Here is a 27,979-nt window from a genome sequence, read left to right as displayed (position 1 = left end):
TCTGAATAAAGCAACACTGAGACTGTTTTAAATTCACATCTGACCTTCAGGACAACGACATTTCACTATCTACTAGTCCCTGAATGCCATGCAGGACAGTGTGCTGTGACACTAAACCATTTCTGTGCCGGTGAATTGCTCAACAGTTGTGTGAAATGGAAAACCAAATGGTGATTATGGGGAAAAAAAATCACAAATTAACAACTGGTTGTTATAATGTAATAAAAAGTACATTCTTTATGCAAGAACATTGAAACGTTTGTTAAAACATTGCAAGACATTTACTTTGATATGTAAACAAATGAGCAAAAACAATATATATATATATATATATATAAATATGTATATTCAAGAATCTGCGGCTAACACTACCTGGACAAGGGGCAGTGTTATTGCAAACCCTTGATTCTCTTAAAGGCCCGCTGCAGTGAGTTCCGTATGGTGAGACACATGTTCTTGTTCGCACCTGCGACCCTTGACCACATGTTACAGAGCATGAGCTCCACTGGGACCACTCCTCTGCACCTGATTCACCTGTGTGGGAGAAGGGTGACACTAGTTAAATGCAACAGTCGGTCCTCTGGGCAGGGCTAACAGGGTGGGGTTGAGACAACGTGGGCAGGGTTGAGCAAACTGGGTACGGGCCAACATGGGTGAGTTGTATGGGAAAAGTGGGGCCAAATGCTAAAAGCAGGCTATTATAGCTTTGTCTTGCATCATCTGGGTTAAATGCATCAGCAGACACTTGGGTATTTAAGGTAAAATGATATATAAATGCAATGTTAATTTATACACAGATCTCAGAAAAGCTGGATCATAACAACAATGATTGACTCATTGTTAGAGTTCCCTGTTTCAGTCAATATTTAAACAAACGTGCATTTTAATAACACCCTGTATCATGTGTAAAATGGGGAGAGAAACCCAGTAGAACAGAAATAAATTCATAATAACATGATGACATGCAAGAAGGACAGCAATAGAGAAAAAAATGGATTTGAATGGATGTTAGTTTAAAATGATTTCTGAAAAATGAGTTCCCTCGCACTGCTCCAAACGATGTAGTTTCCTTGACACTGGCTTCAAAGAATTTTCTTGTCCATTTTCTTTTCTTTTTTTTTTTTTTCGCCAAGACTAAAATATGGATGAAAAAAAGAGAAGAGAGTAGCACGGTCACAGCTTTGGTGTGTTTTTAATGTATTTAAATTTTAGAGTTGAACTTCCAGAAAGAAAGAAAAACAACAGTTTTGAAGACGGCAAATATTTCTACATTTTGGAAAAGAGGGTACTCTTTGAGCCTCTGGTCTTAGCTGTTTTGGTGGGGGAAAAAACGCCTTTGAGATTCTATGGCCTAATGTTCAAAAGGCAAACATCAAAATATTCAGTAAAAGCCTGTGGTGGGATTTCAAAACAATGCTGAGTTTTTAAAAAAAGTAATGGTGACAAGTCAGTGGGCAAAGAAAATCTCTATAAGTTAGTGAAGTCACCAAAACGTTGATGCTTGATGATGTAAAACCTCAGGTTTAGTTTTATTTCTATTGGATGAGGCTAAGCTTTAGTAGAAGATAGATATAAGTTCTGTTGCAGCTATGAATACATTTATGCCATTTGAGGTAATCAAATACCATTTGTGTTTTAGAGCAGAATAAATGCTTTTAAGAATTTCTTTCTCTTTTTTGTTTAATCTTTTTGATATGAAGGACACGGATTCGTCCAAATACAAATCAGAACCCTGCCTTTAATTTTGCAGATCGTTAAATAGACTTGATAGGTGGATCAATTTGTTAAATGAAGCAGCACAGGGAAAATAAAGTGTGAGGATGAGAAACGCACAAAGCGATGGGACAGCCACACGACATATCTGCTGCACGTGTCAAATGGAGATGGAGTGTTAATGGTTACAGTGTTAGTAGCAGTGTGTGAGCACAATATGCACGTTGGTTAACTCAATTGCTAATGAAATGATTAAAACAAACAACAAAAAAAATAGTAACAAGCAAACTTTATGGATCAACACATGACAAAAATAAAGACAGTTCCCCCGAAATTTTAAAATAATAATAAAAAAGTCTATTTAAATCAAATTAGCAGTGTTAAATCTACCCATAAAACTGATCTCTTAAGGATAAGACAAACCCCAAAGTAGCTACATTGAAAGACAATGGTTCTGGATTAGCATTATCACTGCTTTGCATTTTAATACGTATTAAAAATGCAACCGTGGCATGTTGTAAATGTCATTATGAATTTAGTTTTTCAGCCTCTTTATGCTAGATTTAATTAAGCCACATAGCTTCATTCTGTCTCTCAGGGCAGAATCTATCAGTTCAACTTTTGCCAAGTATGTGTTTCTTATTTGGGTGGGGGGGGGGGGGGGGTCATTGGATGACATTTAATTCATCACGCCTTGGAGGAGACTATTAACTACATCTGGGCCTCAGTTTTTAACTGCTGTTTAATTAATGCTCTATGAATATACTGTATGGCTAATACACTTGCCAACTCACGATCAGACATAAAAACAAAAACCTAATAATGTTTTATATTAAATTGTTGTGGAGAAAATTGTTAATTTTATCTTCCTACAGTTTAAATGCGGGGACTGGGAATGGGTAGAAAAAAAAGCAAAATTAAACAAAAAACAAAAAGTCATTTCCACTTAAAAGTACAATAGAGAGTGAGAGAGAGAAAGAGAGAGAGCATGCATGATGAAATTAAGTTTAGTTAAGAAAATAAAGAAACATAACTATAGAATTACCAGTTTGTGCCATAAATTTAGCAGAATCAGCTTGCTCCTTCAGGGCCTTTGTGTCATGAACTGATCTTGGCCGCTGACTTTTTACTGTATGCTCTCCGATCATTCCATATTCTATGGGACAAAATAGAGGTTCATATGAAAGCTATGCTTAGACATGATCTTGTGAGAAAAGGAAGAAAAATGCTTTATTACAAACTGTTTTACAGGATAGCTTTAAAACAACTGCAGTACATGGCTAGAAACAAAGACCACACATGTTTTCTTCTTACTTTGTCTTTAAATCTAGGCCATAGAACAATGCAACGAATTGATAGGCGTGGGTTGTAAGTACGTTGAGACTGGAAGCACAACGTAGACACAGAGCAATCATGCAAATAAACTCACATTGCTTGTTTGAGAGGCTAACACTTCTTCACAGAGGCACTTCCCTCATGCCTTCTCTCCCACCCTCCCTACCCTTTGCACACCCGGAAAAGAAAAGGAAAAAGGAAATGAAAGTAAAAAATGTGTAAGCCATCATAAAGCCACAGAGGAGGGGGGAGGAGGGGGTCATGGACATGCTATTGATCCACAATTTACATTATTTACAGTTGGTTTTCTCATTGTTTTGTGACCCAGTCCGAATTTTGTATGTGTTGTTAGACAAATGTATTCTGAGCTGTTCTTGGTCTCCCATAGAAGGACAATGTAAAAATCAGTCCTGACATCAGGATTAAAAACGTAGGGCAAGGATATTACAGTAGGTTAGGAATTTGTAGCTTCCGTTTTACGTCACAGCAACAACGCTGTAAAACATTTTAAGGATTGAAAAGCTCATGCAATTACATGTTTTAATTAGAAAACTAACATTACTTTTCGCCAGTGCCTTTCTAATGAGGTATTATATCAAGTGAAAATATGCAGAGCACATAATGCATAAAAAAACACAGCTTATGTTAGTACATTTCACAGTACAATGCATTAGCCGTTGATAAGAAGGGGAAATTTAAATGTTTACTTCTTTTGTAGCCTCAGGTTGTTGTTTCTAACAGTAGTTTGAGCCCAGAAAGACTGACCTCACATCTGATCACGTTCTGCTCTGAGCTCACATCTCTACTAATTACATGGTAAATCGGTGGACTACAAAAACGAAGACAGCTGTTTGATCTGAGCATCAGACTGTTGGCATAAAGCAAGTCATATCAACAAACGTGTTCCTTGATTAGATCATGACAAAATATTCAAATAAATCAAGGGGAGATGCTGCGCTAGGTTCAGTCGCAGCGCTGTTGTTTGAACGCAGTTCAACTACAATCAAACAACATCGCTGTTTGTTGCCACTGTTTGCACCATGAAGCATGAATATTAAGAGGGTAAAATGAAAGGACAGAAAGCCGGCAGGTGTAAATAAACATTACATCTTGTAGAGGCTGATTGGGATCTTAAGAAGCATTGACTGCACAAAGCTTAAGTACATGTTTCTGTGTGTTTCCGTCCAATTGTGTTGATCAAACTGACCCCAACAGCAAAGTCTGGATGGTGGCAGACCAAAGAAACATGCAGTCCCGCTGATGATTGACGAACAGCAGGTGGTCCGGCTAACAATTATGAGTTGAGCTAACTACTGCGGGTACCTTGATGTCTTCCCATCTTCATTGATTTATGTGTCCTGTGTTTCCTGTGGTGTCTTGGAGCACGGACTAATTCCCTATTTGGCAGAATAAAAGGGCTGTCTGATTTACTCAGCCTGAACATCTGCTGCTCTGCAAATCACACAAAAAGCAAGCTCCACTGCTCCTTAATGATATTATACAAATGAAGCTAAATGCTAAAAGCTTGAAGATGGCGCATGGTGGCACTTTTGTGCTATTTAGCTCAGCAGGTTTATTTGGAATATTGAAATTACCTTAAAACCCTATTGGCTTCTCCAAATGCTATTACACTGTGAAAGGTTTTAATGATAACAATGCTATTATCTCTGATGTCTATTATTCCAGTCTTGCTAACGGAGCAGCATCAGAATTTCGTCCGACTCGTAATTTCGTGAAATTCAGTATTTATATCTTAAAATTAAAAGAATAATGATAGGGGAATAATAGATCAGAGTTTTACATTACAGCTTTTGAAATGAGTGGCCTTAAAGCATTGATCGACTCAGGCTAAAGAGTGCTCTTTTATCATTACCAAGACAGGTTTTTAAGAGATGTACTGTAGTAATTTTGAGAAAATCTGCTGGAGGAAGTTCAAATCCCTTTCAAATTGCTCACAAAATTAGAAGCTTTACCTTTATTAATGTCACCAATAAACCAGGGTGCTAGGATACTAATCTAAGGCTGTATGAGGCTAATCATGGCACCAACTACACTTGTCATTTCCATAACTGCATGTCCTTAAAAAGAAAAAAACAAAAGCTTCATTTAACAACTTTAGTCACTGAAATTGGTCTTTGGTGAGAGTCGATTACCTTGGAAGTTTGGCACGTATTTGGTTCTTCCAAAAGGTTTCATATCCTTACAGCCTGTTTTCTTTCATTAGAACTAAATGGAAAACTTCGGGTTTGTTTACAACACACTTATTTAATCGGACCGAATTGCATTTTGGAGTGTTTACGCCTCAGGTGAAGTTAATTTAGGTTGGTTTGAGCTGAGTCCGAGACTTTGAATACGAACCCAAGAACCAAACTGTGGTCTGCATAAATGATTTGATAATGGTTAACTGAAGATATAAAACCCTGGTGTCAACGTCACTGGCACAAAACACTAGAAATTTACTATTTACATCCTAATAAAATACATTTTTATTACTATCCTAGAGTGTGTAGCTAGGAGAATTGGGAGAAGGACTGATAAAAAAGATTGAAATAAAAAAAAAAAACACCATGTGATACACCAGTCTATGAGCTAGTTCAAACCTCAGAATTTATTAGTGTCTTCTGTTGCTAGCATATGCTGCTTGTTGTGCTTCTGTCGAACAGTGCTGTGTCCTTACCTTTGATGTATTTAAAGACAAAAATGTAGCTTAATAACTTAGCTACAAAGTGCTAGCCTGCCTGTAAGGCTAGCCTTGGATACGTCTTTTAACTTAAACTTGTAAATTCAGCCTTGTCCTTGTTAATGTGAACTAAAAGACCTTGAGAAAGTGGAAATAAACTTTCTTTTTTTTTTTTTAATAACAGTGACCATTTCTTTAGCTGGCTTGATCAATAAATCCCTTGAAAGTCATTTGGAATTTACCACATTAATATTTGTGGCTATTGCTTGTTGCTACATTCCCCTCCACTTTTCATGGAAATATGTATTTGCCTTATATTTGGCTTCAACCTCTCTAGATTTGGCTTTGTTGTAACCTGAAAAACATATACTTTGCCTTTCTTCTTTCTTTATTAAACGGCAGCGTTTGCACTAGTGGCTCGCAGTATGACGTATGTAACTATATTTTTATAGTACAGCAAGGCATTGGTGCTGTTGAACTGCCTCTGATTGGTTGACTTAGTCTACACAATAGCCAGCCAGCTATTAGCTAAGGTAACTGAAGGACAGGGTGAAAATAACTGGCAGGTTTCAGGTAGCATTTTTGCTTCATGTTGCTCCAGATTGTCAGTTAAAAATGTCTTTACTAGGAAGTATTCATTACAATCACCTACCATTCAAACCTGTAGTGGCTCTCACCATCATTTTGTTTTAAAAAAATATTTAGATATTATAGCTTTGAGGCGCAAAGAAATAAAAATAAATCTATAAAGTAAAATTGTACATATCCATGTACTGTGTGTGTATACCTACAATTACCTAACATGGAAGCATTAACAATTAAGCAGGATTGCCATTTCTCTTATATGCTGTGCCATCAGTTTTTATTTCCAGCCTGTTAATGATTATTTGAAAATCTGGTGGGTAATAAGGAAGAGGAAACGAGACGGGCCTATTTTGGGCATCAAAGCCTTGAATTGAACTTTAAGAAGTGGAAATGATTCACTGCTGAGTCTCATGAGTCAAATCCTACACAGGATGATTTTGCTTTAAAATTAATCAGGCGTTCAGTAAGGGAGAAAAAAAAATCTCTAATTCTTTCATGTTTTCAAACATTTCTGCTCAGCTGAACTTGGTGGATTTCACCATTTGCAGTTTGGTTACTGCATGAAAATGCATGGTATGAACAGTGGCTTAGAGAATAGTCAATGTTAGCTAATTATTGCTGAGATAACAAACAGAAAATGATGTCACAAGCATTTGTCCTGAGTGAGTGATGATACATGAAGGTTATTAAAGAAGGACACCAGGCCTGAACATAAGACAAAGTGTGTGTGAGTTTGTGCTGTGACAACAGTTTGAATCACAGTGTCACTGATGTGCAAACATGTTATGAGTACTGGACATTAAATTCCTGTCCAAGCCAAACTGTTTATGCACATCTTGATTTGGTGGGGTTTGAGTTTTTCTGACCCTTCACAGCTCATTGATGCTTTCAGGCTTAATTACTGGCCATATTTACCATGACATTCATGCCTGATTTCATTAATGTCCTGATACTATGGAGCATGCTGTAGAAATAAAAAAAAAAGAGAGAAGGACTTGGCACAGGCATGAACGGCTGGGTTTTTTGATCAGATACATGCACGGAATTTTAAGCTCAACTGCTGGCAGCGATCACACCAGCCGCAGAGTCCTATAGGGGAGACATTTCATTTCCAGGTTTCTCTTCACTATGTGGACATGTTCCATGTGTAATCTTATTGAAAGGCAGTAAAAGCCAGTCCCCTGTCCAGTGACTGATGTGTCTAACCTTGCATGAAATAAGCTTTTACTCAGAAGTCCATATGAGTAGCTTCAGTCAGGGTTGCTCCCTTTACTGCCTTCCAAGCACTCCTGCATCACTGAGGGAATGACTGTCGCAAAAGTAGCATTTAATGAGAGGCTCTTCATTACCAGTGCACTGTAAGTTCCCATAATAGGGACAATTGTACACACTTTGAGATAGGCAAACACCCCAGAGCTGTCCTTCACTCTTCACATTTGACCTGCTGAGCTTTGTGGATCTTTTTTAAATGAAGTTTTTATACCGACTGGGATGCTTCAAAAATATGTGTTGGGTATTGTCTAATAGAATAAAAAAGTCAAAGATAAAAAAAAAAACTAATCAAGACCATTATTGACAAAGTTGTGAATGTTTTTTACCCAGAAACAATAGTTTTTTTTTTTTTTTTAGTAGGACGGTGCTAAATATTATTCTGCGTAAATGCCAACAATATTGCTTCCAACAGTAGATACACATTTATATACTTGACTGGCCTGCCTGCGGTCCAGATTTGTGTCTTTAAAAAACTCTGTCTGTCATGACAAAAAGAGAGGTGAATGACACGATGGTGAGCACAAACTGTTGAGCAATTTTGGTACATGCAACGATCATGTAGTACAGTGAGTTTTAAAATAAACTAGCTAAATGTCACTGTGTCCCATTTTAGATGTTTATGTTGTACATATTTAGAATATGAAAGTAGAGATGAATATAAATGTAGGTGCATAACTAAATGTTTAGCATTTTAAAAGGTAATATTGATACTCTATATTGATATTAATATATATATATATATTTTTAGCTTTGATTCTAATTCTTAAATATTTTCTCTACAAAGCTGCATTCAATAGTTGATATATGTGAATTTGTTGATCCTAGTTGTGACGTTCTCAGCAGTGGGAGGAAGTTCACAGACTGCAGCTGCGCCTATGGTCTGACAGAAACAAGAAAGAGTTCAATAAAATAAATGATGGTGTCCATTAAAATCACTATATTCTACACTGAAAGGATAAATAGTTGAAACGTGTGGCAGTTCTTTATATGCATTAAGACAAAGAAAACATGTTTTAACCTTTTTTGGTTTGTTTATAGGGAGTCTTTTCTAAGTTTCTGACATTATTTTAACCTTGCATGGGTAAACAGGCACATGTTGAAGAAAACTTCTCTGTGATCTTCACTGTATCTGCTTACAGCTATTGTGCAAAACCTTGACTATCGGTAGGCCCATATGCTCGACCCAATCTAAAAAAACTCAATTAGTCCTTCATTAAGAAAATGAGGGGGATGCACAGAATCAGATACAAATTATGATTTGTCCTCAGGGACATACAATTATCCATCATATTCCTTCTGCCATCTGTTTGCCTCCTGTTGACTCTCCTAATGACTTAGATTGAAGCCAAATTTAAACTTGGTGCAAATGCCGCTGCATCTCACTGAAGAGTCACTTGAATTCTGCTTAAAAGAGTCGGAAGTAGGGGGCAAAGCACCAGCTAAAGGGCTGACTGTAAGCTCTGATCATGTATGATTTTGCAGTTGGTAATGTAGAAGAAAAGAAAGTTACCAGATTGGAAAAAAAAATCATTAATAATTTGCAGCAACACAATGAATCACAGGCTGTGAGCAGTACCTCAGAAAGCAACCTAGATGGAGCTCTGACGTTATCAAAGCACTGGATCAAGAGGCCCTGTTGCCGGGTGCCAAGAGCAGACAGTTCCACCTTCTCACTCAATATATATATATATATATGTGTGTGTGTGTGTGTGTGTGTGAGAATCCAAGAGTTTAGCAGCAAGTTTGGGTTTTAACGTTTTATAATAACAATTATTATCTGAATTATAAACTATTTATATTGATAATATTTAACTTTCAAATTAACATATTAGACAATGCACCAAAATAATAAAAGACATAACATATTAGACAATGCACCAAAATAATACAATAATAAATAAGACATCTTTCCTGTTACTGTTACAGTTAGAACGAAACTGACAGTGGGTTGAAAAATTAAAAGAACAACGACGGTAAATTAAGATCAGCTCCTTGCTGTTTTCTTTCCTTTTTTTAACACTCAGCTCAGCTGCACGATGATATCAGAAAAAGAATCATCCTCTGGAGCATTCCAGGATTCCATTGCCAGAACTGGAGCTTCTAAGTTGCAAATTCAATAGTCTTTTCAGTGAGAATCACCCGTGACTAAAAGTGGAGCTGCTGCGGGGACACAAGTGAAAGGAGCAGTGTGCAGCACCAGAAATACGGATGGAGGTGGATTACTAATGACACCATCACAGACAGGACTCGCGCTATATAAATAATACTGAAACCTCCAATCGGAAAGCACCGAGACTTCCTCGATAATCGTGCTCGTGTGCTGAATGAAAAAGTTCTCACTGACTGTATCTTTTCTTTTATTTTACATATTATTTATGTATCTCTCCTAAAGAGCACCATATGACATGGCTATATGCGAAGGAAGTTAGCATATTTAAACGTGGCAGTCTGTATATTACAATGCTCTTTGCTGAAGTAGTCTATGGATGCAGGACTTGGCAGCCATATGCCAACACACAACCCCAGTAAATGACCTACCAGTCAGACACGCTGCCAAGCTCATGCCACCATGCCAAGCAATGCATCTGTCAAGTGAGAAACATGACACATTTTTTAGCACCGTTGCGACTGCAGCCAGTTTTCAAAGAGCATACTTTGTCCTTTCCCGAGCCATTTTGCTTGGCACACCAAACGGCGACCTTCGATTTAATAGTCAGCTTTTTGGCCTCCGTAGAAATTTCTTTCATATAGACAGAAAATGGCATACCTAAGAAATTAAAAGAGCAAAACACAATATGAACTCTGTAACCATGGAGGCATAAGTAGTGGGATGCTCATATTTTGCAGCGCGATAAATCATTTGCAGCAGCCCCCTAATGAGACTTTCATAATTCATGCTGTCAGCTTTTCCACGGCTCCGATCACGTCCAATCCTTTTGCTGTGGTAAAAGCCGCTGCCTGAGAATGCCAACCTGCCACTGTCGTCACAGGCAATACTGTAACATATGCAGGTTTGTCATGAGGAAGAAGCCTGAAACACGCTCCGTCGTGGCTCATTGGCTGAGCTCATGTTAAAGCAAATACACTTTCCAAATTAATTACAGGGACACACTTTAACCTCAGTCAAAAGCTGAACAGCAGTGAAACAGGCTCTGTATTAAATGGATTCTGAAGCCCAGTATAAGAGCAGCACAAGCTTTAATTCTGTTATGCTTTTACAAATGACATTAAAGGTACAATGGCAATTATTTTAGGGCTGTTTTTTATGTATGTTTTTGTAGGGTATATTTATAATGTTTATTATGTTTTTATTCATTTACATTTAATTTTAATTTGAGAGCAGCAACACTCTGTACTGTTATACAAGTAAGAGATTCATGGCTTAATATCATAGGAGCATAAACCAAAGGTTTGGTCACCGGTTTACCACTCTGTACTGAAGCTTGTTAAAAAAACAAACTTTTGATTTGCCCAAGTTTTTACAACACATGACTTTGCAATCAAACCAAGGAAACCTGTTACCATAAAGGAGTGACTGGTGTTGTGAATTACATTAGAACAGGGATTACCAATGTGTGGCACAGGTGTGCAAACGGCCTCTAGGGAGTGTGTGAGGTAAAAAAGTGGGATTTTTTTTATTGACACAAATAAAAAATGAAACATTTCTATTAAATACAAATTAAAATCAAAAGCTAACATTTTATTTTAAAATTGGGGTTATTTGTATGTAATATGTGGGTTCTGGTCATTTGAGCATGATTGAATATGCTGCCTTTATAAGAGAGCTTATTGTGTTCTTTTTATTTCTTCTTCAGCCTGAAAAGTTTGTGAACTGCTGCATTAGAAAATCAATGTTGCTTAGAAAATGCTAATTAAGTAGTACTGTATATTAATCAAATAGTAACTAACATACAGTCAGTGTGGAGCTTTTTAGCAAAGGTAACATGGGTTTGGCTCCCATTGGACCATCCAGTTGTCGATATTATTCAATAACCAATCAAATTCAGATTTGACAGAAGACAACCTGCAATTTTAATGTTAGCTGTTCACTGTTTTTAAGTCACTGCAGACGTTGCACTACTATCTCAGTCCAAAGTTGTTGTGGTGTTTTAGGCATTTCTGGGTATATATATATATTAAGAAACAGAACAATTCTAATACACGTATACACACATACTGTATATATAAACTGTGTACACTCTGTTCAATTAAAAATGTCCCAGCGCCATACATTTCTGAGTATAAGTCTTTGTTGAGGTCATTATGGACAGTGATTAAACCAGTTGTCATAATTCTTCATGCCTGAAGATATTCATCTGCATTAATCACATTTTTTATACATTTGTGACATTTTTTCTAAATGTGTCCCGGAATGATGAATCACTTGCTGGTTAATCTTGATTTCCACTAATGAAAGGGAGTCAGTCACAAAATTATTCAGCTTTACGATCATTTTCAGTGTTTTCTATGAAGACTGGCTTTTTCATTTCCATGTACTGTTGTCTAGCAAAAAAAAAAAAAAAAAATCAAAAACATAAGGATGTGTTGAAGTTTGTACTTTCATGCTGGGAAAGACTTTAGGTTTCGACGGCACTGACGTGGGTAATGAAATTACAGCATCTTCAATGCTGGTTTTTGGTAGTGTAGTGTTACTTACACTGTTCATCCAACCACCTCTCTTTTGTACTGTGTGCTGTTATCTAACATGTAGTATTTTTACTCTAGTTTTATTGCGAAAATGGAAAAAGTAGGAGTGAAACCCAGCAGAGACTTATTCCCATGACAGGGGCTGAAAACTTAACCCAGTACATTCCTTAAATAAACACATCACACAACTGCACCACACACTGTCTTCACATCTTACCTACCACAGCTTTGCAGAAAAAAAAAACCTCTACCTTTTTGCTAATTTTATGCAAAATGAAAATACATGGTAAGGACAGTATCTCAGTCACTATAACCACTGAAAGCCTGTGCCTTTCTTTAGGCAAAATATTAAGAGCAAAAAAATTCCTGCCCACAGATTCGGGTCACTATGATACGTCAGTATTTTCTTTGATAGAGTTGACCTACATTGTAATCGCACATGCCTGTAAATTGTGCTGGTAAATGCGAAAGAAAACCCAAGGGGTGTAATTAATCAAAATTTGAAATGTAAAAATAAAACCTCTCCAGCTTTGCAACAGCTGTCAGAAACACTCCACGATGACTGTGCAGTCTCTACCACCAGTGATGGTGGAGCCAAATCCAGTCCGACAGCACACAGCCGAAAATGAATGAAAGTATTAGAACCGAAATTTATGGTGTAATGAAGCATCGTGGTTTCAGTGCGGATCTAATCCAACGTTTGGAATAATGACTTGTTGCCATTTGGAGCTGCCAAAGCGGGAAGTTGTCTGCTGCAAGTTAAAATGATCTGCAAACACGAGGCAAAGAAATTTGGCTCGTTTAAACAGGAAAAATGTAATTAGTGCACGATCAGGCTTCAGCATCGCCACTTCTGCAAAGAAGAGTGAGACTGATGACAAACTTGGCTCCTTGAAATCTCGTACCGGAGCTCTAATGAGGAACAAATACCATGTATCAGATTGTGCTACGTTTAGGGGGGTGAGGGGTGTAACTCTGCATTGGTTCTATCAAACACAAGATGGAGTATGAAGTGACTTAGCAGTGACGGCTCCTATTTCATATGCAGGAGGAGAAGCAGCCAAGAGTGACATTAGTATTGGAAATTAATTGTTTTTTAATGTGCACGTCTCCATCGTCCACCAGCACATGTCCATGGACCATTACTGTGGTCAATTAGCCATTCTACATCTCAACGTCAGCCAATGTATAGAATTGATTACTGGCTGCCCTGCCACCTACAGGAAGTTAATTATTATATCAAGTAAAAGAGTGAATTAAATTGAACTCTTTTTTTTTATTTATTTATTTAAGGTGTGCAACTCATGTCCATCAAAATTAGCTTGCCATCCACATCTTTGTGCAGCTGGCACGGTCAGTTGTACGGAAATAATAAAAAAAATCACATTATTATTTCCTCCTTTTCTCTTCATGTACTGCAGAGGAAATAACACATCCTCAGTCCTGCTTCCAAGCCTTTTAGGCAATAGTGGCATTAAGGATGATTGAAATGCAATATCTGGACACACAATGGCTGCCATCCATTCAGAAGTGATGTGCAAAGAAGTGAAAGAGGGAGGTCGGCAGACATTCACTGCAGCGGAATGTGTAGTTTTAAAGGTCCACGACATCCCGGCTTCTCCAATAGCTTGGGCTGAATGGCCCGTGTGACCTATTGTCAGCGGGTTATTGTCATTGTACCTGTCTGACATGCAGTCAAAGCTCTCAGCCTCGTGCCTGTCTGTGAAAGTGCTGCAGCGCCTTTAGAGAAAGGAAGTAATTTAAAACATATCCCTTTCTTCACTCCATTGATGGTGCAGGTGAAGCACTTAATTTGTAGAGAATTATCTGTAGAGGTCGGTGGTGAGTTTTTCCTTATACAGTAGAAGAGTTTTTTTTTTTTTTGTCTATTGTGCCTGGATGAATACAGTATAAAGGGAATGACTCACAATGTGTATATACCCATCAAAATATTTTCTAATTTTGTGATACAGGCTCTTTACCATAAATAAATGCATTTCTTTAATGTTAAAGTTTTTCTTTTTTTATTCTGTATTTCAACAAACTATAAACACAGTACTGTGAGTACTGTGAGCCTGAATGACACAAACTTCCTGTGACTTCCCTCGCAATTCAGTGAAGGGAACTGAAAATAGCCTGGCTCAGACGTTTTCTCCTACACTAATCAGCAAATGAAAAACGAAAAAAAAAAAAAAAACCCTCTCTTTTCATTCTCCCCCTCGCTCTCTCTTTCCTTCTCTTTTGCTCTTGTCTAATTAGAATTTATTTAACTCGCAAAAGTTCAAGGACTTTAGTAACTGCGCACAGTTTGCAAGTTAGACAGTGGCAAATGAATGCATGCTGAGCAAAGGAGCTATTTAAGTCCCGGCCATCCCTTCACCTCATTATTACTTTTTAAGCTGCTGATGAATGAACACCTTTCTGTATTTCCATCTGATTTGAAATCAGGCACAATTCAATGGCCACATAAATCAACCACATTCATCCAGTAATTGAATCTCTATGGACATGAGATTATATGGAAAACTGAGGAGTAATCAAGGGCAACAATAAACTCTATTCATGAATCTACAGAGGGTTATGGAGGAGAGAAGGAAGTGCATGGGTCCATCAGTATCCTCCTTTACACACTCAAATAAACCTGAGGTCTTATGCTACAAATGAAACCCTACCGTGTACAGACAGCTGCATTGTATAATTATTAATATACAATTAATTTTTATTTACTTTAGTTGTTTTACACTGCAGTAAACTGAATAAATGAATTTATATGATCTTGCACAGCAACCAAACCTGAAATGGTGTTGAACTAAGACTACGACCTGCTTAAGGAGATTTATTAAAGTGTACAGGTCTTATATCTAAAAAGACAAAATTGTCTTGACACTAGACATTAAGACCAGACACTAAAATCTTACATTTAAATTTTTCTATTGTAAAATATCTCACCTTTGTTTTTGTTTCTCTATGGTTGTTAATATAGATGGTGCTTTTGCTGCTTTATTATTAAAGTTTTTTTAAAAAAAAACATAATATTATTTAATACTTATTGTCTATTGTTACCCTGATACAAGACTACTCATACTCCCTTTTTTAAATGTTATTTTGGAACTGAACCCTCGGACTTATTAATGGTTTCATATAATTTAGATTTCCTTATTAAGTCTTGAATTATTAATCATTAACCTGTGGGTTAATGTTCTTCTATTCTACTTTGTTTTTTTTAAGTTTAGTTTGTCTTTGTGTTGAAACATTTCTACTGGTTTCTGACTATTCTGCAAAATATCCAGTTGTGTTGGTATATTGTATTATATTTTACATAAAAGTCAGATAGATTGTTGATATAATGACGTACGTGTGAAGCCTGAACTGCACATATGTCAGCATTCCACTTTAGATCTGTTTACTGGATAAACAGTGTTAATTCACTCTGGTGATTGTTGATTCTTTCATGGACTAATAGTGATATTGATTGATCTTTTCAATAATTCTTTTAAAACAAAAATTCAAATAGCAGCATTTCGCTTCTTAGACTTTTCCTTTTCCTAGACTTCCTGTACCAAAGAAATGTACTTAAAGCTTCTTGAATTTATAACATAATAGTGACATCGTAATAAAGATGGAAATGAAGAAAGGCTATGGCCTTAGTGGTTACAGTAGCTCTGCCAGTATATCTAGAGTTAAGTTAGTATGACGCAGGAAAGGATTTTCAGTCTCCTACTCAGTTACACATGGAAACAGTCAAACACAGACACTGCAGCAATAGATCTGAATGCTTTGTGTTACTGAACCTAAAAGGCCTGATTATCCTTCTCCGATAAATGGGGGATTAAGAATGGAGATGCACTTAAAATGCAGATGGTTAAAAATGGGATATTTGGGACAAAGGAGATTTTTAAGGAGCGTGCAACTAAGCTTCCGCTCCTCTCTCTATCTCTCCCTCCATCTCACTCTCATGCTTTGTCAGTGTACAATCTGCTGCTGCTGCTCGGAAAATAAACCACATTTTCCCTCTCGGTCTCTGCCTGTTGCTGACACGCAAATACTAAGCAAGCATGTTTGGTCAATGCGGTACAATAAACAGAGCATAGAGTGGAACGGTTCTATATGTGTAAGGGTCCTTGCGTGATGTTGTGCCATCAAGTTGTAGTCACTGAGACTAATTTACATATGTGCATCAGAGACAGCTGCTCGTCTGCCGCCCTCATTTTCCCTGTGACATCAGTGATATTCTGAATCCAAGTGGGCTGAGACGGGGGCCTTAAATTCTTAATAATTAATTTGGGAGCATTGGGAGAAGGTGCAGAAATTTCACTGTCGAGAAAGGAGGTGGAGGAGAAGGCAGCTCTCCAGCTAATAACCCAGAGACAGCTGGAGACAGGTATAAGGGAAAAAAGTAGGAGAAAGTTAAACAGAACTAATTTCGAAAAATGAAGTAAAACCTGAAAATTGTATTCAGCTCATGCACCTGAGCCCCACATACTGAAAAGTTTTCTTTCAGTTTTCTCTTTTTTTGTGAAATTTTACAGTTACAGAACAGTTTATTTTATGGGAAGAACCTTTATGACACATTATCTTAAGTGCATCCACAGTGTGACCCAGCGAACGACCAAGGGTATTTGAGTGTCACATTACAGTCAGGAATTAATATATGACTTTTTATTAATGTTTATCAGCACCAGGGTATTTACATATATTTATCATCACGGGTAGAAGAAAAGAAGGTTGTTTACATTTTGTATATACGGTATGTATATATACATATACTGTATATCACCACCATCAAGGTGCATTATGAATGTACAAGTGATTACGCACAGTCCAGTTAAGGATGTTGCCTCAGAAATACTACACTTGCCTTCCTCAGCTCAGAAGAGTCTGTCCAACATCTCCCACACAGCTCCTGTTCTCTAAAAATGTCTTTATCTCCAGACTGATTCATGCATCCCTGCAGCTCAAACTCCCTTCCACCAGCTCGTCGTAGTCAACCATAGGAATACACACGTATTTAATCACAGATGTACTGTCTTTCCCTCAGTTTACCTCCTGTTGCCAGCCTAATAATACTACAGTAATTCTGATCTCACAGGAGACTTGACTGTGTTCTCCACTGCTGTTGTGAAAAATACATTAAAAAAAAGTAGGAATGCCATTACTGTGTTTTCAAATTCCAGTAACCTCAGCTTCTGGAAGGAAAATATTTTTATCTTGCTTTTCAAATTGAAAAAGCTCCAGGTCAATTAAATATGGTATGGAGAAACATTCAGAGGACAGCACTAAAACATAGAGTGGTGCATTGTAATGCAAAGACTCTGTTTAAATAATAATAGTAAATAAAAGCTTTATAAAAGTACTTAGAAAAATCTGGAAAGATATTTACCTTAAAAAAATAAAAATAAAAAACATGGGTGCATGGGAAGGTCTTCCCAGAGCTGATGACTGTATTTTCACCCTTCACTTCATGATCCAGAGAGGTTCACTCACCTGTGAGAGTCACTACAGACTAAGTGTACTGCACAACCGAGTGGCACTGGTTTCGCCAAGTGTCCACACAAGAATGTGTGTTTCATGTCCGACTGAAGCCCGCGCCGCTCCGTGTCTGTTCAAGTCTTAGTGCATGTTACAAACCTGAGTGTCTCTCAGTCATGAACATGTCCTCCAGACACTTGATGAAAGGCAGAGATAAATGTGGACCTCACCTTTCATACAATCCCTCATTTTATTGGCAATCTTATTCTTTTCCAAAGCTCATATCAGGATAAGGCTAACGTAACATAATCATGTGATGAGATTTTTAACGTCCAATGTTTAAGGTAAAAGGTTGTTACAAGGGGAGAGGGGTCAAATTTTCAAACAGGTGCTCATCAATAATTCCATTGGCACAACTGTGTTTTAATCAGTAGTTGTCTGGGTAAGAAATACTGTTGAATCATTAGAAAATATTACCAGTTATGTAACATTAATGTGTATTACTGCTGGAGAAAAAAAACACACTCACCAAACCAATTGTCGGGTATTACATTTGTTGGTACTAGGCTGGGCAGATTACAGATAAAATAGCAATTCAACCACATAATAGTTCCACTTGCATAACATTATTGATCTGTCAAGTCCCACAGGGCAAAATTTCATTGCTTGTTGTAGTTTCCGCCATTAAAAAGCACCGTAATGTCACAGAACATCTACGTGGCCATTTTTCCTGGAAACAAATTGTGTCGCCTGCTGTTTAAATGTGGTGGTATTTTGAGACCTGATGTGTGTCTGATTTGTATCTTTTCATGAACACCAGCTGGTGGTGCCATAGCACCCGTACGTAAATATGTAGTACTGTTTAGTAGTCCTGAAAATAATTTTAAAAATTAAATCCTATTTATCATTCTCTATCACCACCAACAGAGCAGAGAAAATACAACTCTGCAGCTGGCACAATTCTCAGCAGGATGTACAGTAAGTGAAGGATAGTTTACGTAAGACTGAGGCGGAAGGAAAAAGTAATATCAAGTGCTTTGTGTTGTATCAGTGGTAATGTACATATAAATGTCAAAAAGAAATACATCTTATGAAAAACCAAAGCAATTCTAGGCTTTTAAGGCTATATATGTTGGCCATATATACGTTTAATCTGTATTCCTTTTTTGAGATGGTATTTAAAGCTTAAGGTATTAATTCTTTTCACAGTGTGTGTAAATGACCACATATGTATCGACTGTGTATTAGAGCAACGAAGAGTGAATGGATGGTGGAATTATGGGAAATAAAATGCTTGTCATTCTCCGCATCCGTTAAATGCATTAAAATTTTAACCGGATTAATTTCAAGAATTAAGTGACACATATTTTCCCACCAACCCTGAAATATACCTCAACAGAGTCCACAGCTTGTACCGTGTCTTCTGTAGCTTTCTGTCACGTACACACTCAGACATCGGTATGTAAAACTAATGAGCCGACACTCTTCATGGTCATGTCTGTTCTTTTGTATTTCCATGCAGAATGCAACAGATTCATTTAAATTTTTATAGAAATCAGCAGTTTCACTGTCTCTAGACACCCGCTGCAGACAAGATTTATCATGTGACATTCTCAGTAATTTATTACAAATGACTCTGCACTCTTTCTCCTCGTTGCGGTCAACTATGGCGGGACAGTTTGCATTAACTGACCTTCACATGTTAATTTATCATTTGCAGGAAGCCCTCAAGTGTAAAACTCACACTCCTATTGGGTATTTGAGTGACACCTTGTTTTTTATTTATTATTTGTTAGGTGTCTCATGGATTAGTAACAGCATGACTTTTATTTTCATTCTATCACGTGTTTTTATTCTATCAGGATAATGCCTTGCTCAGCACTAATGCCTTACATTAAGAGGGTCAAGGGTTTGTGTTCAAGCACAGACAAGTTGTCTGTTCTGTGTGTAGTGTGTACTGTACAAGTATTGCTATTACTAGTTAGTACTAGTTACTGGGTAGTTTGAAAGCAGGCTGCTTTTAGAATTGTTTCGTTTTTTTTCTCTGTAGCCTTTGAAGGATTATCAAAAGACTGCTCTAACAACAGGGGTCAGCTTTCCTCACCCCAGAAAACTGGCTGAAATTACCTAGGCTCATTTTAGAGGAAAACCGTTATGTCTCCAGCATGCATCCTGAAAAAGGATTTACAAAGGATTTACAAAAAAAAAGAAAGATTTTGGGATTTCTCAAAAACTGCTTTTCAAACTGGCACCTGTTGCTGTTATTCTCTCCGTGTATTAAAGGTTTTGCTCTTTTCGGGTGTTCAATGTAGGCGGTAACCATAGTCCGCAAACACTGTTCTGTTGAAGTGGACACAGTGGCTTGGTGAGGTCACTGCAGCCTGCTGCCGCTGTTAATACTGGTGTACGGTGGTATCTCATGTTTTGCTATTTTAATTAGTAATAATAACATCCTGTAGTATCATTTCTACTGGGACAGCCAATGTCTGCTTTTGTACAAAAATATCTACCAGCATGCATCACAATTTTGGACCAGGCTGTCACATCTGCGCTGCCCTTCCTTCCTCGTCGTCAGTCTCATCAGCTGCACCTGCTCCCCTGTGGTTTCCTCTCCCTGGTGATTACCTGATGTGCTTCACCTGTGTCCTGCCCTCTTGTGTATATATACCTCTCCCACATTTGCTGCCCAGCTGCTCAGTTTCTTGTGCAAAGTCTTTGTACTGTGCGTTTGTTCCTCAGTGTTTTTGACTTTTGTTATTTTCGTTAAAGATGACTAAACTCATTTCTGTCTGTGTCCTTGTGGCGCTGCTGCACAGAGCCTCAGTAATAAACTGTGCTGTGACACAGGCTGTTTGGTGGGGGCTACACGTTTGCCAAAAACACACAAAGGACTTAATTTTTAAGATATGTGGCTCATGAGGTGTATTCATGTTCAGGGTTGTGCGGTGGAGGGGGCTGAGGCAAATCCTTGAAGTCATAGGGCTAGCTTTCGTACATGAGGAAAATAATTCGTTATAATATAAAATATAATGACAGGCCCTCCTTATTCTTCACCCCCTTGATGGACCCACCCCCAACTTTGGGAACCATTGTCATATGGCTAGGCCTGGTTGAAGACATATCAGCTAAATATATTTTTTTTTACTTAACTACATATGATTCATTTCTCCAAAATTTCCCGGTGTTAGTTTTCTTTCCTAGCCGCCTCACTCTAAGCCCACTGGAGTCACTCCCTGTATCTATTCAGCAGCATCACTGAGTGAGTCAGGGGGGAGGAAGGAGGACTGCAGTGCCACATGGAGCACAAAGTGCAGCTTCTGGAGCTAAGACAAGAAGACGTTTGTTTGCTCACTCACTGTGGGCTCAGCGCTTCAATGTATGCTACATCTCCCTCCCGTCTGTGAAAATGACTGCATTTATTAACGTCATCTAACCGGTGCTGCCTCATCCTCTTGCAGATCTACTTGAAGTCTAACTGGGTAAATTGAATAGATTAATAATACTGTCAAGTGAATCTTCACACCTTCACACTGTACTCAGATAAGCCCTGTGGGTTTAGAGGTGAGGCAGAAACTCTGGTTTGTTTGGATAACAATGAGCCGGGTCGAGTGATCGGATGATTAGAAAAATCCCAAAAACTGCAAACCTCTATAGCACTTCATAATTACATGTAAAGAAGCAGAGTCTGGAACTGCATGCTTTATTTCTTGTTACCAAGCAACTGAGTCACCCACACTACTCTATTAAAACGGGGTGGGAGGAACTGTGTTCCCTGTCCATTTCCAGCCATTTCTTTCAGTATCGTCTATTAAAGGACAAAGTAATAGAAATGTGGAGAACAGATCAAGTCTAAGCGGGGCTGTTTGAAATTCCTTTAATGAGAACTTAGCTCATTTGGAGACATTATTGAGCCCTGAAATGGATGTGAGTTGAATCCAAAGCAGCTGGCTGGTGGTCATGGTCAGGGCAACAAATTCTCTGCAGGGCTTTAAACAAGTGAAAAGAGGGAATAAAGGACAGAACATTGGGGAATTTATTAGTGCTTTAATGTCATGTCTGTAGTGGATGGAGATAGAGGATAAAATGAGGAAATATAACATTATAGAGCGTTCACATTCAAACTGTAGATTTCTCTGTATATTTGATAGTTAAGCAATTTGTCTCATCATGTGTTTTCTCTTTTTTTGGATGTCTGTGCATAATGTCTGTGTGTGTGTGCCTTTAAAGCTTCAGGCTTAAACTGCTATTCACCAAGCCATGCTTTGAATGTGACTTTTTTTTTTCTCGGCAAAATGTCAAAGCTGTGTATTAAAACACATTTTTATGGATTTTTGTAGGGCCATGTGGTGAAAAGATATGCAGTTGCATGTTCTACACACATCGTCCATGGGTTCCCTCCAGGCTAAAAATTGTTTAATGGTTCACTGTACGTTGACCCTAGGTATCAAGTGTGAGATATTGTTTATATTTCTGTGCCCCTATGATGGACTGGCAAAGTGTCTTTGCCATTGCCTTTGTGACCCTGAATAACACTGGTAGAAGAAAAACGAAGAATAAAATAATACATTTTTGCAGTTTCAGATTTGTAGTTCACGTATATAATATGCAATGTATAGTATTACACCAAGAATAGAGTGTTATCACCAGAGATTCCATTATGAAACAAAGTGCATTGGTGTTTCCGACTTATTCACGTACCATGGACATCAGGCTCAACGTATCGTTTTTATTTTAATTTCTAATGGAGGTACAGAAAAGTTGTTTCAGATTCTACCTTAAAACACAAGAAGAATCAGGATTGTGGGCTATTGTGAAAGCATGATGAATCAATATCAGTAGAGAAGCCCTGCTCTATGAGTAATGAAACAACAATTCATGCTTCGGGGTGTGTGTTCACTCGTGAAGCATCAGTAATATCATGTTTTATTCAATTTCTGCCAGCAGGGATGGATTATGAAATAATTTCACCTAAATCTACATAGTGGGTCTTTAAACATAGAGGATAGAGATCAAAGAAGTGCTCAGACCCAAACACAGGCCGAATATACAGTAGATCAAAGCAGAAAGCCTTGGTTAAATTATATTGACCGCAAAAATGTGCTTATCATGGCAATATATAAAAAAACCACGTGCTGCCTGAAATTGCTGCCACAATACTTGCCACGCACCACGTGTATTATCTGTTTGTGTGTTTTTTCCCTTACAAATCAGCATTTGTTAATTAAAACTATTTTGCGCAGCATCATAATGCATTGCTTGTGGCTAATGGACTGCAAACTCTAACAATCCTGACTCATGCAATATTATGAGCAGGGTGTCTTGATGCACACCGCTGTTTTATTAGGTGTATGAAAGTAGACAAGGGATCAGGATGCATCCGTCCTGTGTCTGTGTTCCAGGCTCACAACAAATATCTGTCCTATATGTTTATGTGCTCCTGTCTAATGTGTCAGGTTCATTTCAGTTCAGCAGCAGGCAGGGAGCACACAACAGTACCACCCACCTCTTTATGGCACTTGACTTTCCCCCGCATGACAGATAACAGAAACACAAACCACATTTGAATAATGCAGCCGTTCTTGGTACACTGCAGTGCCACACACTAAAGTGATAGGCATGGAATCAGTAGCAATCATTAGGGTTGAATGTTTCGTTCAAATATAAACTGGATAGAAAATAAATACAGTAAAATATATGGAATTATGTAAAATCAATTTACGGGCCTATATTATGGAAAGTTGACTTTGTTAGGGCTTCACTACATTTGAGTTTCTGAAGTCACAGTTTCAACAACTAAGGAGTTTTTCTCTATGCAACAAAAATCTTGAAATATGTTGCCAAACAAGCTGTTCTATATATTTATAACATTCCCGCCAACTGTACTGGGTCGCTCCACCCACACTATAACTACCGTTTAGAAACAGGGTTGTAAACCAGCTGTGCAAAGAAGTCTTTTGTGCTCAATCCAAAAACATGTTACTAACATTTCATTAAAAAATAAAATATATAAATTATTTTCATAAAAGTAGCATAATATATCTCATTTAAATCTAACTCAAACCTTAACACTTGGCTCGCTAAAACCAAGTTCAGTCTCTTCCGTGCCTTATTCTCACAAAAAGATTTCAGTGCTGATCTCTGGACCATGAGAATATTCTGATTTTTGATGAATACATGGGTCACTGACGATGTCTGTTGTGACTGTTCCCTTGACAACTAACCTATTTTTTATTTATTTTTTGCTTTTCTTTTTATCTGCATTATTTTATCTGCTTTTTATCTAAAGAATAATTTCTTTCCCTTGCCTCCCTCACTGTTTCATTTATTTATTTTTGGACTGAGCACCTGCTTCCTCTTAATTCTGCACACAAACCTGAGTCGGAGGATGGAGGATTGTGAAATAACTGAGTTGAGAGTCGCTACTGTCTCCTAGTACGGCCAGGACCGTGTAATTCAACAGACAGTACTTCATATGACATCGTCGGCTGAAGTCGTCTTCTTTACATTTGCGTCCTATGCAGACCACCTTCATTAAAACCGTCTTACTCTAAAGGGATGAGCTGTCAGGGATTTACAGATTGAACAAACCTGCCAAATGTCATTAATCTAAATTATTTTTCTGACGAATATGTCACAATATTAGGTAAAATATGATAAATGCTGGCTGCAGCCCATCCATAATTAAGTCTCTTTATCAAAATGGCAACAAAATGGCGTGACCACTGAAGGGAACGAAGGTGACCTTATGGTTTCATTTTAAACAAACTGCTAATTCCGGAGATTGCCCTTTAAAAAGACTTGACAGGTAAAATATAATTTAGTGCAGGAAATGACCTGGGCCAGCCTGTCTATTTAGCTTTCGTGCCTGGGGACAGTTTTTGGCAGGGTGGGGCAATATGGGGCCGAACACACGAAATTACAGAAACCCTATTTGATTGGTTTTCTGGTGTAATATTATAATATATGAATTTTGTTTCCTTTTTTCTCAGAGGTTCATTGGATACAGAAAGACAAAGGTTCCAAAACATTTGAGAAAAGCCACCTTTCTGCAAATTTGCTTTGTTTGAAATGAGAAGAATTAGTTGAGCTCCATCATCCTTTACAGAACAGGCTCAGAGACTAAAATAACAGCAGCTAGCATTAACATGGTTCAGAATAATTTATCAATGCATTATTTATTTAATGTGGCCCGCGTTTCAGACCTAGATGCAATACACTAAGTGCAATGAGAGTGTAAACATTTATATGCAATCATCCCTCCATCCATTTTCAACAGCTTATCCTGTTAGGGGCGGTGGAGGGAGCTGCAACAGATCCACAGTAAACATGTAGGCACAGACAGGTTACACCCAAGTCCATCACAGCACCAACATGGAGGCACAGAGGAGCTTCAAGAACTCACACCTAAAGACAGATAGTTTTTTTTTTCTAATACTGATTTATAATCAGGAAAGTAGACAACCTCCGAGGTCGACTTGTAAGCCAACATTGTAACTTATATTTTATCTTTGGAACCACTGTTAATGTACTTCAATACAAGAAGCAGACTTCTGCATTGGCTTCAATGTTACATCATTATTTTACAATCTGTTCCATCTAAGTCTTGTAGTTAGCACACTGGAATACAACAGCATCTTTAAAACAGCTACTGCATACAGAAAAAGATTCAGGTTGTAATCAGTGTTTTCAGGGGGATAACTGCGTGTGACATCTACAAGAAAAAAAATAAAACAGTTGTACTGTTCCTGTCTGTTTGTTTCATCCTTCTTGTTTTCTAAAGTTAATGACATATGATACTGCACGGCCCCAGGTGTCAACCTCTAACTAGACTGGAAGGCAGCGTTCGCTTCGTTCACGGGCCTTTTCTGGTAATAAGGTGGAAAAGAATGTCAGCCTATAGCCAGCTGGAGGGAACATCGGTGACTCAGACAAAGTATAGGCAAAGCCGAGACTTGAAGGGAGACTGCTGCAGTCAAACAGACGTCACAAGGACTGCAGGACAGTCTAATAATAGGACGTGTTTATGAAAATACATTTCAGAAAAGTCCATGCTAGGAGGTAGCCTGGTGGCTGAGCAGATCGTGTGTAACTTCAGATTTGTGTCAAAACCATTTCCTAAAACTACCCCTTTTTTTTAGTTATTCCAACAATGTAAGCAATGTTTTAATAATGTTAATTGAAGAATAGGAATAAGTTTCTACATAGTATTACCTTGGTTGAACCTCGAGAAATTGAATTTTTCTTTATCTATATCAACATACTAGTGTATGTGTGTATATATTTATATATATATAGCATGTGTGTATATGTATGTACTGTATGTATACAATATGTGTGTGTGTAAATATATGACACAACTTTTGTGACCAGACACTCTATCCTTTAAGGTTTACAATACATTTGCTTATAAATTGATGTTTTTAAAAATGTGGCATTTTAAAAAAAAAAAAGAAAAACGTTCTTGGCAGGAAAGACTTATATATTCAGTGGGTACATTTTGTCCCAGCATAAAGCAGTACAATATGTAATGTACCAATGCCTCCCAGCCAATGTACTTTAATTTTACTGTCTCAATGTTAAAAAAAAAAAAAAAAAAAAGAAAAATCTGGCACCAGCTCTTCAGTCAAATGTAAGTGATAACTGTGATTCCGTTTTCAGTCACACACTGTTTTAAATCTAAATTTAAAATTAAAGGGAAAAGAGACCATGAATACAATGACCTTAGATTAGGATACATTAAAATTAAACTATTATAAATGGAACTTGTTTCTTCACAAATATATTTAAAATGTATGTGAATTTCTATACTGTGATTTATATTTAAAAAAAAAACAGACAAAAAGAAATCAGCTCAGATTATGTGATGCATAAAGTATTTGGAAAAATACAAGAAGAATCTTTGGTGCCGCCGTCTTTTACTACAGTGGTTTATCAGTTCAATCGAAAACAGTGACATCAGCCTCCCTAATGTAGGTACTGACAAAAGAATCAGGTGAAAATCAATTATTAACCTAATGTGCCTCAACTTTTTATTACTGATCATTTTAATTTCAAGATGTAGAAAGCTATTATAGTTATTATCAATACTAATGTCTGCATTATATCGGCTCATTTCCCGACCTTTTCAGTTAGACTTAGAGATTAAAAAAACTGCCGTTCTTATAGTACATTTCACTGTATTCACTACGATCCTGCTGTGAATTTTGTTTTTGACTCTGAATTTTGACTTTGAATTTAAAAAGAAAATTCTAAATGAATTTTTCTCATTAAAAATATTTATATTTGCAAGTAGCACATGCTTTGTTTGCTGTGAGGAAATTCACTTTAAACGCTTTAAACCTTCCGCACTAAAGTGGTGACAGACGTGTGTATGGGTGTTTACTCTGTTGATGCAGCACTCACTTTATCTGATAGCTGGTATGTATTTTCACTTGCCAGTCCAAGGTCTTCAATAATAAATGGCATCAGAGTGCTCATTTTTTGAAGACAGGAAGCAATCTGACTTCACTTGTAGGAGAGGACTCGTCCTGCCCCACAACATGAAGGGCTTTCAGAACACAGCCAATGCTTTGTGCATTTAGAGCAAGGATACACTGCCCTGACCATACACCATGTTTACACTAACGTCATCAGAGCTGTTTTGTCCAGAAAGACGAACCGCAGCAGAAATCTTATTGCCTGCCTGATGCATTTGGCTGTGTTGGCACTGATGGTTTCAGTCCATGTGAGAATTCACTCTAGCTTGAAGTCACACACCTGACATCCTGCAAGGATGGGCACAAACCAACTCTCTCATATCAGTTTTTTTCATCCCACTCTTAATGCCTAAAAACGCTGAGAGACCAATAAATCAATGCTTTTTTCAGATGAATGCAACGTGAAAATTGATGGAGGACATTTGTAGGACAGGTACAAATGAGGTACTAACCACACTTCCAAATACGGTCTTCCTTCAAGGACAAGAAAAAAACCCCAAACTGTCTCCTGATTGTTTTCATGAACAAGTGTGGCCTAAGGCTGGGGATCTGCACACAGACATTTGTTACCTCTTTAGAGTCAACAATTTTGCTGTTACTTTTGTACATTGAATCTGAACGTATGTGGTGAAGTTGAGGGAATTCAAATTTAAGGTTATACTGATTATAATAATTACTGTTTAATCAGCAGAGGGCCCTCTGAGGGCACTATGACAGTCTTGACATTTGTGTTGTTTTGCAAAGCCAGCTGCCTCAGCAGACAAAAGCCAAAAAAACAAAACAAAAAACAATCAGCACTTTT

The 27,979-nt window shown here is 37.6% G+C and overlaps 1 protein-coding gene and 1 long non-coding RNA gene across 2 annotated transcripts in view; one reads left to right on the top strand and one right to left on the bottom strand.

The window, feature by feature from the left end:
* The window catches only part of LOC112487883 (uncharacterized), an 89,107-nt gene that overhangs the window by 10,276 nt on the left and 50,852 nt on the right, over positions 1-27,979 (top strand). The window lies entirely within an intron of this gene.
* Positions 1-27,979, bottom strand: part of adgrb3 (adhesion G protein-coupled receptor B3) — a 104,356-nt gene that overhangs the window by 54,591 nt on the left and 21,786 nt on the right. Inside the window, exons 3-4 of the mRNA XM_008321818.3 lie at positions 2,759-2,869; positions 373-534 (exon numbers count right to left, since the gene is read on the bottom strand). Of these exons, the coding sequence (XP_008320040.1) occupies positions 373-534; positions 2,759-2,869 (273 nt within the window). The remainder of the gene's footprint in view (positions 1-372; positions 535-2,758; positions 2,870-27,979) is intronic.

The sequence above is a fragment of the Cynoglossus semilaevis genome, chromosome 12 (genome assembly GCF_000523025.1).
Source record: "Cynoglossus semilaevis isolate Cse_v1.0 chromosome 12, Cse_v1.0, whole genome shotgun sequence".
NCBI lineage: Eukaryota > Metazoa > Chordata > Actinopteri > Pleuronectiformes > Cynoglossidae > Cynoglossus > Cynoglossus semilaevis.
Note: the sequence above shows the minus strand (reverse complement) of the source record. Positions and strands in the feature narration are given on the sequence as shown.